Raw genomic sequence first — 20,046 nt, forward strand, 5'->3', positions numbered from 1 at the left:
ATCAGGCCCTGACAGCCTCAGTGTCCTTGATGAGTGTTTCCCCGTTCTTGGCCAGGAGTGGGGTCGGGCCTTGGGAGTTTGGACCGTGGGTGGCCTTGATTGCAGCTAAGAATCCTCGCATCATATGGCTGTCGGCCAGTTGTTGTATCTCCTGTGTTTTCTCCATCCACCATCTGTTCTTTAGGTCCCGAGTTTTTTGTTGGACCTGAGCCTTGAGCCCTCTGTAATGTTGTTTTGCAGCTCTCGAGTTGGGTTGTTGCTTGAGGCTCAGAAATGCTTTGTGCTTGTGATCTATTAGTTCTTCGATCTCCTGATCATTTTCATCAAACCAGTCCTGATATTTTCTGGTTGAGTGACCAAGTGTCTCTTCACAGGCATTGGTTATAGAGGCCTGGAGGGCAGACCAAGCACTATGGGCATTCAGCATCTCAGGGTCATCAAGGCACGCCAGATTGGCTGTGAGGCGCTGGCTGTATCGGGCTCTCTTAGCTGGGTCTCTAAGTGGCCTGGCATTAACTTTTTTACGGAACTGCTTCTGCTGTCCCCTCTGCTTTGGGGCAATGTTAATGTTGATGATGGATCGGATTAGGCGCTGGTCCTTCCAGCTGTCGTCAGCTCCTGTCATGGCACGGGTGATGCGCACATCCTTGCGATCCCTGGCTCGGACGATGACATAGTCAAGCAAGTGCCAGTGTTTGGAGCGAGGGTGTTGCTACGATGCCTTGTATTTGTCCCTCTGGCGGAACAGGGTGTTGGTGATGAGGAGTTCATGTTCTAGACATTTTGTCAGGAGTAGGGTACCGCTGGAGTTGGCTTTCCCTACACCCTCTCTGCCAATCACGCCTCCCCAGAGGGATGTGTCTTTGCCGACCCTGGCATTAAAATCACCCAAGAGGATCAATTTGTCACCCGTGGGGACGCGGGACAAGGATGCCTCGAGGTTGGAATAAAAACCCTCTTCAGCCTCATCCGTTGCATCGAGTGTAGGGGTGTACGCACTGATGACACTACAGTGATACCAGACTTACTAAAGAATTCCCATGATGCACTAGACACCTAATAACAATTCCCATGATGCACTGCACTGTTAACTGAGAATTCCCATGATGCACCTTAAAAGAAATATAATCACAAAAGCGGACAGGAAGTGGTTTCTGTTCTGATTCAAACTTGCTCCAGACAATTTTTCTCGTACTCAATTCAAAATATATTGTTTACTCCTTCTGGACTGAAACATGACCTGGTGTACAAATTATTCTGGGGTTGCAGGCCTCAGGGTGAACAACGAACCTCTTATACGATTAAGATGGACATTAGCAATAGCAAAAATCTCACCATACCTCCGTGAACCCTCTGACTGCTGATAAACAACACACCAATTCAGAAATGCAAATCACTTTTTATTAAGAATTAAGGTTATCAGAAACAAGATAAAGCAAGCAGCAGATTTCACAAAGATTATAATACCTAAAGAACTAGAACACGAACTTGCCGTTACAGGCCCATCAATCTAATTAGATGGCCCAGGTACCAGGTAGTCTCCCAGAAACCAGGCGAGCAGCTCACACACCTTCAAGGCACAAACTGCGAGAGTCTCACTGCAGGATTCCTGATGAGACGATTGCAAATGCCACAAGCAGAAGGATGGGTGATGCATTGCCCAGCGCTCAATATTGAACATTTCTTTAATGAGGTTGGACTTTGTGTCTTTATCATTTGTAAATCGACCGACATAAACAGAGGTGTGACAGTTCCCCAGGACATAGCATGAACATACTGAGCAGGGACATGGATCTGCTCAAATCTCTACCTCACTCCCTCACTGGGCAGGTGCTTCTCACCAGCCACGGCAGAGAATCATTGTTGATTCGCAAAATCTGGAGATGGACAGATCTTTAACCTGTCACATGTGGGGAACTGTGACATTATCCACTTTGGTGGGAAGAATGGAAAAGCAGAATATTTTTATAAGGTGGGAGACTAGTAAATGTTGGTATTCGGAGGGATTTGGGGGTCCTTGTACACGAATCACGTTAATTTGCAGGTACAGCAGCAATTAGGAAGGTAAATGGTATGTTAGCGCTTATTGCAAGGGGGTTGCACTATAAGAGTAAGGAGGTCCTGCTGCAATTATATAGGCATTGGTGAGACCACACCTGGAATACTGTGTATAGTTTTTGTCTCGTTACCTAAAGAACGATATACTTGTCTCAGATTGATAGATTTTTGGGCACAAATGGAATCAAGAGATACCTGTATAGGGATAGTGCGGAAAAGTGGATTTAATGTAGAAGTTCAGCCGTGATCTTTTTGAATGGCGGAGCAGCTCGATGTGTGGTATGGCCTGCACTTGTCCGATTTTTTTGTTCTTATATTTACTGCATTGCTGTGTGTCAGAGGGTCAAGGGATCAAATTGTACCAGCCGTGTCGTTTAATATGGGCAGTGCCCATTCGCTGCAAAGAGAGACACGGCTGAGAAACTGGCAAAAAATGGTGAAGTGGTTGGTTTGTGAGCTGGTCTCGGCGTCCTGTGGCTCAATCAGAATTGGAACTCTGGCCTCACTGGCTCTAACACGGTGAGCTGGGGACGTCAGTCAGCTCGCCAGTCGCGGCCTGAACAATCCCGTCAGCCTCCGACACTCAGTCGGCCCACGGCTCCTGGGCAGGGGGAAGGGGTGGGGCAGAGGTGGGGTGGAGGGGCCCGGAGGGAGAGCTGTGAGGAGGAAGTTGGTTGGAGGAGAGGACGGTGGGGGGCAGAGGGGGAGCAGGGAGGGGCGAGGGGAGGAATGGGCAGCGCGGCAGCAAACGCGGAGGGGGATGGACCTGGGCTGGCAGCTTGCCTGTCTAGGATCAGATTTCATGCAATCATACAATCATAGAATGATCCAGCACATAAGGAGGTCGTTCGGCCCATCGTGCCTGTGCCGGCTCTTTGATAGAGCTATGCAATTACTCCCACTCCCCTGCTCTATCCCCACAGCCCTGTAAATATTTTCCCTTGAAGTATTTATCCAATTCATTTTACAATGTTACTATTAAATCTGATCCCACCACCCTTTCAGGCAGTGCATTCCAGATCACAACAACTCACTGAGTAACAATGTCGCCTCTGGTTCTTTTGCCTGGGATGTGGGGGAGTGATTGAATGATTGGATTTGAGTGAAGTCAAAGCAATAGGCTTTTCTGTTTACACTCTGAGGGCTGAAGAGAGCAGGAACTGTTGAAAACCCATTACATCTCTCAAAGGAGGAGGACGTATATCAACAATACCAAACAGCGCTGCAAGTTTGAGATTCCCCGAGCAGCTGTGTTCCAATGGGCCTGAGCTGGAGGGATGTGAGGAAGCAGGACACAGGTGTGCAAACACTGCACTGGCAATTTTCACCATTCCGGAAAACTAGGTCTGCTCTACCACAGTACAGGACATTCTACCATGTGGGTCTTCGCAATGCTGGATTAAAATAAAGGGGTAAACCTGAGTGTGTCCAGTGGGCTTTAGGATAGTGGCAGTCAGGAGAGGGAGGGAGAGCCCTGGCCACACACCCACCCAATGCTAGCTCAGGGCTGCGTGCCCAATGTACACGTACTGAACATTTAAAAATAGATTCATTTTACACTCAGAACTGACTGTAACGTTAAGGAAAATCGAATTATGGTGATTTTTCACAGATGGAGGAATGTCTGGAACTGCACGGCCAATCGTGCCATCCTTGAGTTTTAGAGGCCATGGCACAGTCTTCATCTCCATTTTGATCGGGCTGTCCACTCGCCCAAAACCTGAATGAGAAAAGAGATGAATAGAACAGAATGAATGGACGGTTGGACACAAAGGCTGGAATTTTGCCGACGCTCAGAGTGCGGGTTTGGAGGCGGGTCCACTGTCCAAATAAAAAAGATTGACAGCGGGTCGGTATCCCGCTGTAAACCCGCCTCCTTGTCAGTTTCCCAAGTGTTGGGTCTGTCATTCCTGAACAGACCCGACGCCAAGCGGCGGGCCAGCCAATTTAGATGGCTAAAAAGTAGTTAAGCAGAATTTTACCATGTACTTACTATTTTGCCAGGTTTTTAACGAGTTTCCCGGAGCGCGTCAGGTAGGTAGATCAGTTGCTGTGTCAGCATTAAATAATTCAATAACCTGACCGCTACAAATGGTCTCTCAAAGCTCCCAGTTCATGGGTCTTCACTTTCCAAGGTTTGACGTAGTTGCTCACTGCATTTAGAAGACAGTGTAATAGAGCTCCCCCTAGTGGATTACTGCTTCACCTAGTGGACTACTGTGATAATGGAACTACTGATGTGTCAGTATAACAATCAAGGATCATGACAGTCACATGATCACAGTTCCTGAGTTAATAGCCATCTTATAGATTGTGTTTGTTAGTGATGTCGTAAGAATATATCACAGACAGATTGACCTTTATGCAGCTAGCAAGTGTCACCTCATTGGAACAAGCTCTCGCCATTGACAGATTGCTTCTGTCATCTCAACCTCACCTGCCATCTATTCCATTAGCATTGGTGCCCTTGAAAAAATCTCACCTTGGTCCTCAGATTCCCAACACCAGCATCACCAGGCACACTAGTAGCACAAACATCCACACCAACCTTCTCCACAATCAACTGATGCTGCACTGGACACAGGGCATCATCACCCATGCACATTGCTGCCCGGAGCTCCAGTGATGGCCGCACTACGTCCAGATTTGCTTCACTTAACCCTGCACACCCTGGCTGCAACATGATATGCCAGGTTGGTACCACCCCATACCAGCACCATAAAGCTTCCCTACAATGTCCAAGCCATTACTTTCATGCGCATCACAATTGGGGGTGGGATATGCCTTACCATTCACTGGAACTCACTCAGACACATTCAAAGGTGCATACAAATCTGTCCAAGAAGGCAAAGTGATGAAAATAAAGATTTCAATGCTAATAAAACATCCCCAGTGTATCCATTCTTTCCTCATAGCTATAATTCTCCAGTCCAGGCAACATCCTCTTAAATCTCCTCTGTACTGTCTCTGGTGCAATCACATCTTTCCTGTAATGTGGTGGCCAGAAATGCATGCAGTACTCCAGCTGTGGCCTAACTAGTGTTTATACAGTTCCAGCATGACCGCTGTGCTCTTATATTCTATGCCTCGGCTAATAAAGGCAATTATCCCGTATGCCTTCTTATCCTTATCTACCTGTCCTGGTACCTTCAGGATCTGTGAACAAGCACTCCAAGGTTCTTCTATTCCTCTGCACTTCTCAGTGCCCTATCATTTATTGTGTATTCTCTTGCCTTGTTAGCCCTACCAAAATGTATTCCCTCACACTTCTCTGGATTGAATGCCATTTGCCACTGTTCTGCCTACCTGACCAGTCCATTCCTGCAGTCTACAGCTTTCTTCTACATTATCAACCACACGGCCAATTTCGATATCATCTGTAAATTACTTCTTCATACCATCTACATTCAAGTCTAAAACATTGATATATTCCACAAAAAGCAAGAGACCTAGTACTGAGCCTGCGGAGCCCCACTGGTAACAGCCTTCCAGTCACAAAAACATCCATCGACCGTTACCCTTTGCTTCCTGCCTCTGACCCAATTTGGATCGAACTTGCCACTTTCGTGACCAGTCTGCCACGTGGGACCTTAACAAAAGCCTTGCTAAAATCCATACACACTACATCAAACGCACTACCCTCATCGACTTTCATTGTTGCCTTCTCAAAAAATTCAATCAAGTTAGTCAGACAGGACCTTCCATTAACAAATCCATGCTGACTTCGTGTCTTTGTAAATGAAGATTTATCCTGTCCCTCAAAATTTTTTACAATAATTTTCCCACCACTAAGGTTAGGCTGACTGTGGCCTGTGATTACTCGGTCTTTCCCTTTCTCCCTTTCTGAACAACAGTACAACATTAGCAGTCCTCTGGCACCACACATGAAGCCAGAGAGGATTCAAAAATGATGGATTGAGCCTCTGCTATTTCCTCTCTTGCTTCTCAACAGCCTGGGATACAGTTCATCAGGGCCTGGGGATTATCCACATTCAAAGATGCTAAACTCCTTAATACTTTCTGAACCCGAAATCCAGTACTGCTGAAAAACTGGTTCTCCCCCCAACTTTTTACAGCCATTAGCACCAACATTTTTTCGTGGCTGGGCCACCCCATATTCAGCTCCAAAAGTGAACAAATGGATTCCAGCGATACTGAAACCTTCCAAAGTGTATTTTTCAGCAGTGCGGCTGTCTTAATTTGAGCATTATCACCACTGAGAAATTCAGCATGCAGGTAAGGGTTTCTAAACGGCCAGGGTTTGCAGCAAGGCCCTGAGGGGGGAAGAGGTTTGGAAGGATGGCTGGTGTAAGAGGTGCAAGGAGAGCCATATGGTTCACTGATATAGAGCTGGAGACATTGATGGACAGATGAAGAATACTGTTTCCTGATGTGGGGAGACCTGGCAGACAGGCAGGACATAATGCTAAGAGGGAGGTTGCAGGGGAGGTATCGGACACACCACCCTCCCTGGAGGGTGCTGGCCAGTCTGCACCCTGCCCTTCCAGGGTGGCATTTTTTTTTTTTTGAAATTCGTAGCCAATCGTTCCAATTCTTTTTCAAATCACAAACGCCAGAGGTCACCTTGGGCCCATTCAAGGATCACTCTGCGCCAATGCTCTTAGCCAAAAGGCCTAGAGCCACTGCACCGTTCCTGGAAGTACTGCAATACCAGGTTCGTGCCATGGAGGTGGATGGGTCAGGTCCCCCACACACCTCCGTGGAGGTGGATGGGTCAAGCCACCCCACCCACCTCCTATGGGTGGCATTGGTTCGACGCCTCCTAGCTCTGGGGCGACGGGGATCCTCCTCCTCCTCCGGTGGTACTGCTGGCTCAACCTCCAGTAGCTGTACCCTCATGATGGTCAGGTTGTGCACCATGCAGCAGGCCACAACGAGTATGGAGACCCATTGAGGAGAGTACTACAAGGTGCCTCCAGAGCAGTCCAGGCACTGGAACCTCGACTTAAGGATGCCGATGCACTGCTCGATGATGCACCTGGTGGCACAATAAGTGTCATTGTATGCATGCTCTGGCGCTGTCCTGGGGTTCCGCAGAGGAGTGAGCAGCCAAGTGGGCAGGGAATATCCCTTGTCCCCAAGCAGCCAACAGCAATCCTGATTCTTTTTTTAATTTCAAAATATACATTTTATTCATATAAAAATTTGCACGATACATTGGAAGGCAGTTCAGTACATTATCAAATTACGTTACATGTGGCACTATACAGTACACGGAACGGGTGAGGGTATAGTCACATTTCTTTCCAACATACATTACGAAACAGTTGCTGAACTTGCATTATACATGGCACTGCATAGGTGTTTTCAGATCATGGTGCTCTATGTATACAAAAAGTTTACAAGTACAGATTGAGGGGAGTTTTATACTGATTCCAGCCCCCGGGTTTACCGTGGCGGAAGGGGCTTAAACTGTGGCTCTTCCCCACTGTGCCTTTGCAGCGCCTGCACCAATTTTTAGTGCGTCCCTCAGCACGTAGTCATGGATCTTGGCTTGCACCTTTCTGCAACACGCAGACGTGGATATCTCCTTGCTCTGGAAGACCAGCAAATTTCGGCAAGACCAAAGTGTGTCTTTCACCGAGTTGATGGCCCTCCAGCAGCAGATGATGTCTGTCACGGTGTGTGTCCCTGGGAACAGTCCGTAGAGCACAGAGTCCTGTGTTACGGAGCTGCTTGGGATGAACCTCGACAGCAACCACTGCATCTCCTTTCAGACCTGCCTTGCAAAGGGGCAGTCCCAAAGGAGATGGGTGACAGTCTCGTCCGCACCACAGCCAACTCAGGGGCAGAGTGCCGTGTCTCTGAAACCCCGGCTGTGCACGAAAGATCTGACGGGTAGGGCCCTTCTCACCACCAACCAAGCTACGTCTTGGTGCTTGTGTGAAAGTTCTGCCGATGAGACATTCTGCCAAACGAGTTCGACAGTCCGCTCAGGGAACCGTCTGACAGAATCCATCATTGCCTTCTTCTGTAGGGCGTCGAGGACCTTGCGTGCCGAATACTGCTTTATGGCCTTGTGGTCAAAAGTGTTTTTCTTGAAAATCTTTTCCACGAAGGACAGGTGCTGAGGCATGGTCCAACTGCTCGGAGCGTTCCGCGGCAGCCTGGCCAGACCCATCCTTCGCAACACCGGGGACAGATTGAATCTCAGCACGTACCCTTCGAAGGGTCTGTGCACAGCTGGATGCAGCCGCACACAAAGGTGGCCATCAGGATGAGGGCCACATTCAGAACGTCCTTTCCCCCCTTGTCCAGCGATTTGCACATTGTGTCTCTGCGGACACGGTCCATTTTCGATCTCCAGACGAAGTGGAAGACGGCTCAGGTGACTACCACGGCACAGGAACTGGGTATGGACCAGACCTGCACCATGGACAACAACAGCGAGAGCACCTCACTCCTGATGACCAGGTTCTTTCCTGCCATGGAGAGTGAGCGCAGCTTCCACCATCCCAGTTTATGTTTGGCTTTAGCGATACGCTCCTTCCTGTTTTTGACGCACGCCCCGTCAGCTCCGAACCATATTCCCAAAACCTTCAGGTAATCTGACTTCACGGTGAAGGTAATAAAGGATCGGTCGGCCCAGTTGCCAAAGAGCATGGCCTCGCTTTTGCTGCGATTGACCTTCGCTCCCAAGGTCAGTTAAAACTGGTCGTAGATTGTGAGCAATCTGCGGACCGACTGCGGATCCGAACAAAAGACGGCGACGTCGTCCATGTACAGGGAATTCTTGACCTGAGCGCCTCCGCTGCCTGGGATCGTCACCTCTCTAATGCCCGCATCCTTCCTGATGGACTCGGCAAAGGGCTCGATACAGCACGCAAACAAGACAGAGGAGAGAGGACAGCCTTGTCTGACTCCAGACCTGATCGGAAAGCTTTCAGTTTCCCACCCGTTGATTTGATTAGAACTGTGCTACTGATGTCTGTGTAGAGCAGTTGGATCCAATTGCGGATACCCTCCCCAAACCCCATTTTGGAGAGCACGTCCATCAGGTACATGTGCGATATTCTGTCAAAGGCCTTCTCCTGGTCTAAGCTGATTAAGCAGGTGTCCACCCTCCTGTCCCGCATATAGGCAATCGTATCCCTGAGCAGCGCCGGGCTATCAGAGATCTTCCTGCCGGGGACAGCGCAGGTCTGGTCCGGGTGGATCACCAACTCCAGAGCAGACTTGACCCTGTTGGCGATGATCTTCGACAGGATCTTGTAATCCACATTGAGCAGCGAAATGGGTCGCCAGTTTTTGATTTCCTCTCTCTCCTTCTTCTGCTTGTCGATAAGGGTGATGATGCCTTTCCTCATTGATTCTGACATGCTGCCGGCCAGAAGCATACCTCCGTACACTTCCAGCCGGTCTGGGCCTATCCAGTCTCACGGTGCTGAATACAACTCCGTCGCTTCCGGGCCTTTGTCATCTCGTCCAGAGTTATCAGGTGGTCCAGACTCTCCTGCTCGCTGTCGTCTAAGACCTCTGAGATAGACAACAGGAAAGACAGGGAGGCCACGCGGTCTGTGGGCTTGACGTCGTACAGCCCGGCATAGAAGGATTTACTGATCCTCAGCATGTCGGGCTGTGAAGACGTCACAGAACCATCTTCTTCCTTTCGTCTGCTGATCACAGAGCTCCCCCTGTGTACCTTTTGGAAGAAGAAGCGCGAACACGTCTCATCCTGCTCGACGGAGCGGACTCTGGAGCAGAAAATGATTTTGGAGGACTCTGAGGCAAAGAGCGAGGTTTGCTGGCCCTTCACCTCTTCGAGTTCCTCCGCGACATCAACCCCCATCGACTGCAGCAGGAGCAGGTTTTGCATGCTCTTCTGGAGTTGGGACAATTCCCTCTGTCTTCCTCTTGCCTCTTGAACACCTTTGAGGATGAAGAACCACTTGATGTTTGTCTTGATTGTTTCCCACCAGTGCATCGGGGAATCGCAGAGGGGTTTTACGGTTCTCCAACCTTTGTAATCCCTCTTGAGTTCCTCAATGTTTTCCGGGGTCAACAGTTTCACGTTGAGCTTCCATATCCCCCTGCCAAATTTCTGGTCTTCCTGTGGGAGGCAGTCGGCCAGTAGGAGGCAGTGGTCAGAGAAGAACACCGGCGTGACGTCGGTGGATCTGACCTTGAGCGTGTGAGACACAAACAGGAAGTCTATTCTGGAACGGACGGACCCGTCTGGTCTCGACCAGGTGTATCTGCGCGGTGCTCCATCTGCAGGGTTGCTGAAGACGTCGCACAGCTTGGCATCTTTTACCACATCCATCAGATATAGGTTGTCCTCTGCCTTGGGGATGGTTCGACCAGGGGACGCCAGCAGTGTGGACGGGGGTCCTCCATGTCAGATGGGCTGCCCTCGCCTGGTGTTGGTTGTTCCTTGTGTGTATCCCCTGTGGTGTCGTCACTCACAGTGTTCTGGAGCTGGGGTGTATCTGTCACTTCGTCGCTCCCAGAGATCCGGAGCGGGGGTGCATTGGTGGCTTCGTCGCTCCCGGAAATCCGGAGCAGGGGTGCATCGGTGACATCACTGCTCCCGGGGTCCCGGAGCTGGACTGTGCTGGTCGCATTGGCATTTTGCCTCTTCTGCTGGTGGTAGTGGGGGCTTTTGCCTCGCCCTTCATCATCGGATTCGGGCCAGTGAAGGCGGCGACCACACTGGTCTGGCACAGAATGAACAAATCATGGCTGCTGTCTCCCTTGCCCGCTGCCTCTCTGCACAGTGCTGGCGGCAATGCCTTCTCCTGTGTGCCACCTTGCTTCTGAGCAGGTGTAACAAGTGTCGCTCTCCCAACGCTCCTCCCATCCTCAGGGTGAACCCTGCCAAGCAGATCTCTGCGGTCCACAGGACTCCACTAAAGAGTCAGATCTAAAAGTTGTACGAAAGTACAGGGATACGTGCAAACCTCCTGAGCAGTACTCAGCAGGTTTAATGGAGCCAAAACAATTAATAAAATTATCTCAAAATCTCAATACTGCGAACCATGGAAAATGAAATAACCACACTAATAACTACTAAAACAATATCAAAAGATAAACACTGCGGATGCTGGAAAATGAAATAAAAACACTAATAAGTAATAAAACTACATCAAACGATAAATACTGCGGATGCATGCTGGAAAATGATATAAAAACAATAATAATTAATAAATCTTTTTACCTGCCAAAGGGCCCCAGCGCTGTCGTGCTTGGGCACCACATCGAAAACCTCGCAGGGGCACTGCCGGGAAAAGTCCTACCTTTCCCTTGGTAAATTTCTCTGTGGCAGACCCGTTCCAGCGGCCTGCATTCTGCAGAGTTCACCGCTGGAAACCTTCCTTTTCAGAAACTTCACCGCGCTGGTTCCGGCGGAAATGAATATCGCTAAAATCCTCCCCTGAATATGGCGCGGGGAAGGAAAAGTACCCGACCGCGGTGGCCCATCGATTGTTTTGATCGAGCGTCCAAACTCTGCGGTAACCGTCCCTTTGGGGACGGTGAATTTCGGGCCCCCTCTCTCGCTATGTTTCATCTGATAGTTCACACTCCCCCTCCCTGATTGCATCACCCACCTCTTTTTGAAAACCGACGCAAAGTACTCGTTAAGGACCAGACTCATATCTTCTGCCTGCAAACACAGATTACCTTTGTGGTTTCTAATAGGCCCTAATCTTTCTTTAGATATCCTCTTGCTCTTTATGGCCCCAAGGCCCCTCCGAGCTGGGCGCCCGTTTTGCGCGCCGAAAACGGCGCCTGAAAAAAAACGCGCTATTCTCGAGCGCTTTGCAGCTCGATGTTAGCTTGGCGCGACACCCAGGGGGCGGAGCCTACCACTCGCGCCGATTTTGTAAGTAGGAGGGGGCGGGTACCATTTAAATGAGTTCTTTTCGTGCCGGCAACCCTGCGTGTGCGCGTTGGAGCGTTCGCGCACGCGCAGTGTGAAGGAAACATTGGCACTCGGCCATTTTTCTGGTTCTTTGTAGGTGTTCCATTTTTAACATTTTTTAATAAAAGCACATTGCCCTTCCATGATCAGCACTGAGGCTTCTTGCAGCAGTGAGAAGGCTGCAGGAAGCCTCAGAAGTTGAGGCAGCTGTTTCCCAACGGGCCCGACCGACGGCAGGGGGGCCTCCCCCCCACCCGCCATCGGGAACGGCTGCCTCCTCCCTGCCTCCCCCCCCGCTGCCATCGGTCGGGCCCTTACTGCCTCCCCTCCCCTGCCATCGGGAACGGCTGCCTCAACTTGTGAGGCTTCCTGCAGCCTTCTCCCTGCCTGAAGCACTTTCACACAGGTAGGAACATGGTTTATTTAATCTTTTCTTTGCTTATAAATGTTTATTCAGGTTGGATTTATTTGTATAATATTTGTAGAAGTATAACTAAGGATTTATTGCAGAATGTAATGACTTCCCTTCCCTCCCCCCTCCCCCCCACCTCGTTCTGGACGCCTAATTTGTAACCTGCGCCTGATTTTTTAATGTGTAGACAAGGTTTTTTCAGGCCTACAAAAATCTTCACTTGCTCCATTCTAAGTTAGTTTGGAGTACGTTTTCACTGTGGAAACTTTCAAATCAGGCGTCAGTGGCCGGACACGCCCCCTTTTGGAAAAAAAAATTCTGTTCAAAAGTGAAACTGTTCTAACTGACTAGAAATGCAGAAAACTTAAATGTGGAGAATTGCGATTTCTAAGATACTCCGTTCTCCACCAGTTGTTCCTAAAAATCAGGAGCAAATCATGTGGAAACTTGGGGCCAATGTATTTATAAAACATCTTTGGGTTTTCTTTGATTTTACTTGTGAATATTTTTCATGCTCTCTCTTCGCTTTCCTAATTTCCCTTTTGATTTCACGTCTGCACTTTCTATACTCTTAGGGTACTGAGCCGTCAGTATCTGTCATCAGCCTCCTTTTTTTCTTTATCCTACCTTGTATGCCCCTTGACAACCAAGGGCTCTAGATTTGTTAGTCCCAACCTTGTTCTTTAAGGGAACATACTCTGAACCCTCACAATCTCCTCCTTGAATGCACCTCATTGCTCTGACACTTCAAATAGCTGTTTCCAGTCCACTTTGGTTAAATCACATCTCAGTTTAGTACTTCTATTCCTCGTCTATCTTTGTCCTTTTCCATAATTACCCTAAATCTAACTGAATTATGATCACTGCCATCAAACTGCCATCCCACTGATACCCCTTAGAATCATAGAATCATCATAGAAATTTACAGCATGGAAGGAGGCCATTTCGGTGCATCATGTCCGTGCCGGCTGACCAAGAGCTCTCCAGCCTAATCCCACCTTCCAGCTCTTGGATGTGCACTTAAAGTGCCGTAACCTGCAGGGCTACGGACAAATATTTGTAAAATGTGGTGAGGCTTTCTGCTTCGACACCCTTTCAGGCAGTGAGTTCCAGACCTCACCACCCTCTGTGTGAAGAAATTTCCCTCATATCTCCTCTAAACCTCCCTCCAATTACTTTACATCTATGCCCGCTGATTGTTGGCCCCTCAGCCAAGGGAAATGGGTCCTTCCTATCCACTCTATCCAGGCCCCTCATAATTTTATACACCTCAATCAGGTCTCCCCTCAGCCTCCTCTCTCCCAAAGAAAACAGAGCCAGCATCTCCAATTTTTTCTCGTAGCTAAAATAGTCCAGGTAACATTCTTGTAAATCTCCTCTGCACCCTTTCCAGTGCAATCCCATCTTTCCTGTAATATGGTGACCAAAACTGCAAGCAGTACTCCAGCTGCGGCCTAACTTGTGTTTTATGCCGTTCAAGCACAACGTCTTCGCTCTTGAATTCCATGCCTCGACTAATAACGCCAAGTATTCCATGTACCTTACTTAGCTGGCCTGCTACCTTCAGGGATCAGTGGACCTGCACTCCAAGGTCCCTTTGTTCCTCTACACTTTTCAGTGTCGTACCATTTAATATGTATTCCCTTGCCTTGTTAGACCTACCCAAATGCATTACCTCACACTTACCTGGATTGAATTCCATTTGCCACTGTTCTGCCCACCTGACCAGTGCATTGATATCTTCCTGCAGTCTGCAGCTTTCTTCTTAATTATGAACTACACAGCCTATTTTAGTGTCATCTACAAACTTCTTAATCATATTGTCAACATTCAAGTCCAAGTCATTGATATATACCACAAAAAGCAAGGGATCCAGCAATAATGCCCTGAAGAACCCCACTGGATACAGCCTTCCAGTCACAAAAACATCCATCAACCCTTTGCTTCCTGCCTCTGAGCCAATTTTGGATCCAACTTGCCACTTTGCCCTGGATCCCATGGGCTTTTACTTTCCTGACCAGTCTGCCTTGTGGAACCTTATCAAAAGCTTTGCTAAAATCCATATACACTACATCATACGCACTGCCCTCATTGACCCTCCTGGTTACCGCTTCGAAAAATTCAATCAAATTAATCAGACATGACCATCCCTTTACAAATCCATGCTGACTGTCATTGATTAATCCATTTCTTTCCAAATGAAGATTTACCCTGTCCCTCAGGATTTATTCCAGTAGTTTTCCCACCACTGAGGTTAGGCTGACTGGCCTGTAATTATTCGGACTATCCCAGGAAAGCAGGGAAGTGATTGGTTGGTGAGTTCTCCTTTCTTGCTTTTCTTGCTTAATTATTTAATCAACTGTTTTCTTAATAGCAGTAGTGTGTGTTTTACTAAGGGTTAGAATTCTGTGGCATTGGTGGGACTAAAAATAAAACTTAATTAATTAATTAATTACATTAAGATGGCAGGACAGATGATGTGTCAGTGCTGCAACATGTGGGAGCTGGTGGACCCCATTGAAGTCCACGATGGCCACGTCTGCAATAAGTATCTGCAATTCGAGGAACTTCGGCTCAGCATTGATGAGCTGGAGTCTGAGCTGCAGACACTGCAACACATCAGGCAGGAGGAGAGTTACCTGAACACTGTGTTCCAGGAGATAGTCACACCACTTAGGTTAACTAACTCAGATTTGGCTAGCGGTCAAGGACAGGAGCGTGTGACTACGAGTCAGGAAGGTATGGGGATTCAGGAGGTAGTGATGGAGGAGCCTCAACCCTTGCTCTTGTTCAACAGGTTCGAGGCTCTTACTCCCTGTGTGAACGAGAGCAGAGACTGTAGGGAGGATGAGCAAACTGACCACAGCACCGTGGCACAGGAGGCCATTCAAATGGGGGGAGTAAAAAGAAACATTGTAGTCATAGGGGACAGGATCATTAGGGGGATAGATACAGTTCTCTGCAGCCGTGAGCGTGAGTCCCGATGGCTGTGTTGCCTGCCCGGTGCCAGGGTTAAGGACATCTCCTCGGAGCTGGAGAGGAACATGGAGTGGAAGGCGGTAGATCCAGTTGTCGTGGTCCACGTGGGTACCAACGACATAGATAGGACAGACAAGAAGGTTCTGCTAATGGATTATGAGCAGCTAGGGGCCAAATTAAAAAGCAGAACCACAAAGGTAATAATCTCTGGATTACTACCCAAGCCACGAGCAAATTTACATAGGTTAAATAAGATCAGAGAGCTAAACTTGTGGCTCAAAGACTGGTGTGGAGAATTGGGTTTGGTCCCTGGGGCACTGGCACCAGTACTGGGCTAAGAGGGGTCTGTTCCGTCGGGACAGACTCCACTTGGAACGTGTTGGGGCTAGGGTTCTGGCGAACCAAATAACTAACGCTGCAGAGAGGGCTTTAAACTAATTAGTGGGGGGGAGGGTTCAGGTGAGCAGAAACCTAAAAGCTCAATGAACAAGGTGAAGGCAATAGAGCCGGGTAGCACTGAGGGAAACGAAAACCAGAGCGCAACAGGAAGGGACAGAATCGATAAACATAAGAGTGTATAAGAAACTGAGGCCATAGCAGGAGAAATGGTAAGAAAACACATTTAAAAGCTCTTTATCTGAATTCACACTGTAAAACAGATACATCATTTTGGGTTCTGTTGAGGGGGATGACTCATCAGGGGAGGGCAGCAATAGCCAAGTTCATAGCACCGTGGGTGGCTCTGCTGCACCGGAGGGCAGGAAAAAGAGTGGGAGAGCGATAGTGATAGGGGATTCGATTGTAAAGGGAATAGATAGGCGTTTCTGTGGCCGCAACCGAGACTCCAGGATGGTATGTTGTCTCCCTGGTGCAAGGGTCAAGGATGTCTCGGAGCGGGTGCAGGACATTCTGAAAAGGGAGGGTGAACAGCCAGTTGCCGTGGTGCACATAGGTACCAACGATATCGGTAAAAAAATGGGATGAGGTCCTACGAGACGAATTTAGGGAGCTAGGAGCTAAATTAAAAAGTAGGACGTCAAAAGTAGTAATCTCAGGATTACTACCAGTGCCACGAACTAGTCAGAGTAGGAATCGCAGGATAGCCCAGATGAAAACGTGGCTTGAGGAGTGAGGAGAGGGATGGAGTACAAAAGCAGGGAGGTCCTGCTGCAACTGTATAGGGTATTGGTAAGGCCGCACCTGGAGTACTGCGTGTAGTTTTGGTCACCTTACTTAAGGAAGGATATACTGGCTTTGGAGGGGGTACAGAGACGATTCACTAGGCTGATTCCGGAGATGAGGGGGTGACCTTATGATGATAGATTGAGTAGACTGGGTCTTTACTCGTTGGAGTTCAAAAGGATAAGGGGTGATCTTATAGAAACATTTAAAATAATGAAAGGGATCGACAAGATAGAGGCGGAGAGGTTGTTTCCACTGGTAGGGGAGACTAGAACTAGGGGGCACAGCCTCAAAATACGGGGGAGCCAATTTAAAACTGAGTTGAGAAGGAATTTCTTATCCCAGAGGGTTGTGAATCTGTGGAATTCTCTACCCAAGGAAGCAGTTGAGGCTGGCTCCTTGAATGTATTCAAGTGACAGATAGATAGATTTTTAACCAATAAGGGAATTAAGGGTTACGGGGAGAGGGCGGGTAAGTGGAGCTGAGTCCACGGCCAGATCAGCCATGATCTTATTGAATGGCGGAGCAGGCTCGAGGGGCGAGATGGCCTACTCCTATTCCTAATTCTTCTGTTCTTAAAAGGGAGAGATTCAAATTCCTGGGACATTGGAACCGCTTCTGGGGGAGGTGGGACCAGTACAAACTGGATGGTCTGCACCTGGGCAGGACCGGAACCAATGTCCTCGGGGGAGTGTTTGCTCATGCTGTTGGGGAGGAGTTAAACTAACATGGCAGGGGGATGGGAACTTATGCAGGGAGACAGAGGGAAATAAAATGGAGGCAGAAGCATAAGATAGAAAGGAGAATAGTAAAAGTGGAGGGCAGAGGCATAAATCAAAAAGGCCACATTACAGAAAAATTCTAAAGGGGCAAAGTGTGTTAAAAAGACAAGTCTGAAGGCTCTGTGCCTCAATGCGAGGAGTATTCGGAATAAGGTGGACGAATTAACTGCGCAGATAGCAGTTAATGGATATGATGTATTTGGCATCACGGAGACATGGCTCCAGGGTATTCCAAGGTTGGGAACTCAACATCCAGGGGAATTCAACATTTAGGAAGGATAGGCAGAGAGGAAAAGGAGGCGGGGTGGCATTGCTGGTTAAAGAGGAAACTAATGCCATAGTAAGGAGGGACATTAGCCTGGATGATATGGAATTGGTATGGGTGGAGCTGCGGAATACCAAAGGGCAGAAAACGCTAGTGGGAGTTGTATACAGACCACCAAACAGTAGTAGTGAGGTTGGGGACAACATCAAACAAGATATAAAGGATGTGTGCAATAAAGGCACAGCAGTTATCATGGACGACTTTAATCTACATATTGATTGGGCTAACCAAACTGGTAGCAATGCAGTGCAGGAGGATTTCCTGGAGTGTATTAGGGATGGTTTCTCGACCAATATGTAGAGAAACCAACTAGAGAGCTGGCCATCCCAGACTGGGTGATGTGTAATGAGAAGGGACTAATAAGCAATCTTGTTGTGCGAGGCTCCTTCGGGAAGATTGACCATAATATGGTAGAATTCATTATTAAGGTGGAGAGTGACACAGTTAATTCGGAAACTAGGGTCCTGAACTTAAGGAAAGGTAACTTCGATGATATGAGGCGTGAATTGGCTAGAATAGACTGGCAAAGGATACTTAAAGGGTTGATGGTGGATAACCAATGGCAAACATTTAAAGATCACATGGATGAAGTTCAGCAATTGTACATCCCTGTCTGGAGTAAAAATAAAACGGGAAAGGTGGCTCAACTGTGGCTAACAAGGGAAATTAAGGATAGTGTTAAAACCAAGGAAGAGGCATATAAATTGACCAGAAAAAGCAGCAAACCTGAGGACTGGGAGAAATTTAGAATTCAGCAGAGGAGGACAAATGGTTTAATTAAGAGGGGGAAAAGAGAGTATGAGACGAAGCTTGCATGGAACATAAAAACTGACTGCAATAGCTTCTGTAAATATGTGAAGAGAAAAAGATTAGTGAGGACAGATGTAGGTCCCTTGCAGTCGGATTCAGGTGAATTTATAATGGGGAACAAAGAAATGGCAGACCAATTGAACAAATACTTTGGTTCTGTCTTCACGAAGGAAGACACAAATAACCTTCCGAATGTATTAGGGGACAGTGGGTCTAGTGAGAAGGAGGAACTGAAGGATATCCTTATAGGCGGGAAATTGTGTTCGGGAAATTGATGGGATTGAAGGCTGATAAATCCCCGAGGCCTGATAGTCTGCATCCCAGAGTACTTAAGGAAGTGGTCCTAGAAATAGTGGATGCATTGGTGATCATTTTCCCACAGTCTGTCGACTCTGGATCAGTACCTATGGACTGGAGGGTAGCTAATGTAACACCACTTTTTAAAAAAGGAGGGAAGAGAGAAAACGGGTAATTATAGACCGGTTAGCCTGACATCAGTAGTAGGCAAAATGTCGGAATCAATCATTAAGGATGAAATAGCAGTACATTTGGAAAGCAGTGACAGGATCGGTACAAGTCAGCGTGGATTTATGAAAAAGGAATCTTGCTTGACGAATCTTCTGGAATTTTTTTGAAGATGTAACTAGCAGAGTGGACAAGGGAGAACCAGTGGATGTGGTGTATTTGGACTTTCAAAAAGCTTTTGCCAAGGTCCCGCTCACGAGATTGATGTGCAAAATCAAAGCGCATGGTATTGGGGGTAATGTGCTGACGTGGATAGAGAACTGGTTGGCAGACAGGAAGCAGAGAGTCGGGATAAACGGGTCCATTTCAGAATGGCGGGCAGTGACTAGTGGAGTGCCACAGGGCTCAGTGCTGGGACCCCAGCTCTTTACAATATACATTGACGATTTGGATGAAGAAATTGAGTGCAATATCTCCAAGTTTGCAGATGACACTAAACTGGATGGCGGTGTGAGCTGTGAGGAGGATGCTAAGAGGCTGCAGAGTGACTTGGACAGGTTAGGTGAGTGGACAAATGCATGGCAGATGCAGTATAATGTGGATAAATGTGAGGTTATCCATTTTGGGGGCAAAAACAGGAAGACAGAATATTATCTCAATGGCGATAGATTAGGAAAAGGGGAGGTGCAACGAGACTTGGGTGTCATGGTTCATCAGTCATTTAAGGTTGGCATGCAGGTACAGCAGGCGGTGAAGAAGGCAAACGGTATGTTGGCCTTCATAGCTAGGGGATTTGAGGATAGGAGCAGGGAGGTCTTACTTCAGTTGTACAGGGCCTTAGTGAGGCCTCACCTGGAATATTGTGTTCAGTTTTGGTCTCCTAATCTGAGGGAGGACATTCTTGCTATTGAGGGAGTGCAGCAAAGGTTCACCAGACTGATTCCAGGGGTGGCTGGACTGTCATATGAGGAGAGACTGGATCAACTGGGCCTTTATTCACTGGAGTTTAGAAGGATGAGAGGGGATCTCATAGAAACGTATAAGATTCTGACGGGACTGAACAGGTTAGATCCGGGAAGAATGTTCCCGATGTTGGGGAAGTCCAGCATCAGGGGACATAGTCTTAGGATAAGGGTTAGGCCATTTAGG

The 20,046-nt window shown here is 48.0% G+C and overlaps 1 protein-coding gene across 1 annotated transcript in view; it reads right to left on the reverse strand.

Moving 5' to 3' along the window:
• Positions 1-1,443: 1,443 nt before the first annotated feature.
• The window catches only part of LOC139255807 (hepatic lectin-like), a 109,912-nt gene continuing 91,309 nt past the window's right edge, over positions 1,444-20,046 (reverse strand). The window contains exon 11 of the mRNA XM_070874001.1: positions 1,444-3,778. Within this exon, the coding sequence (XP_070730102.1) occupies positions 3,652-3,778 (127 nt within the window). The 3' untranslated portion in view covers positions 1,444-3,651. The remainder of the gene's footprint in view (positions 3,779-20,046) is intronic.

The sequence above is a fragment of the Pristiophorus japonicus genome, unplaced genomic scaffold (assembly GCF_044704955.1).
Source record: "Pristiophorus japonicus isolate sPriJap1 unplaced genomic scaffold, sPriJap1.hap1 HAP1_SCAFFOLD_636, whole genome shotgun sequence".
NCBI classification, from domain to species: domain Eukaryota; kingdom Metazoa; phylum Chordata; class Chondrichthyes; family Pristiophoridae; genus Pristiophorus; species Pristiophorus japonicus.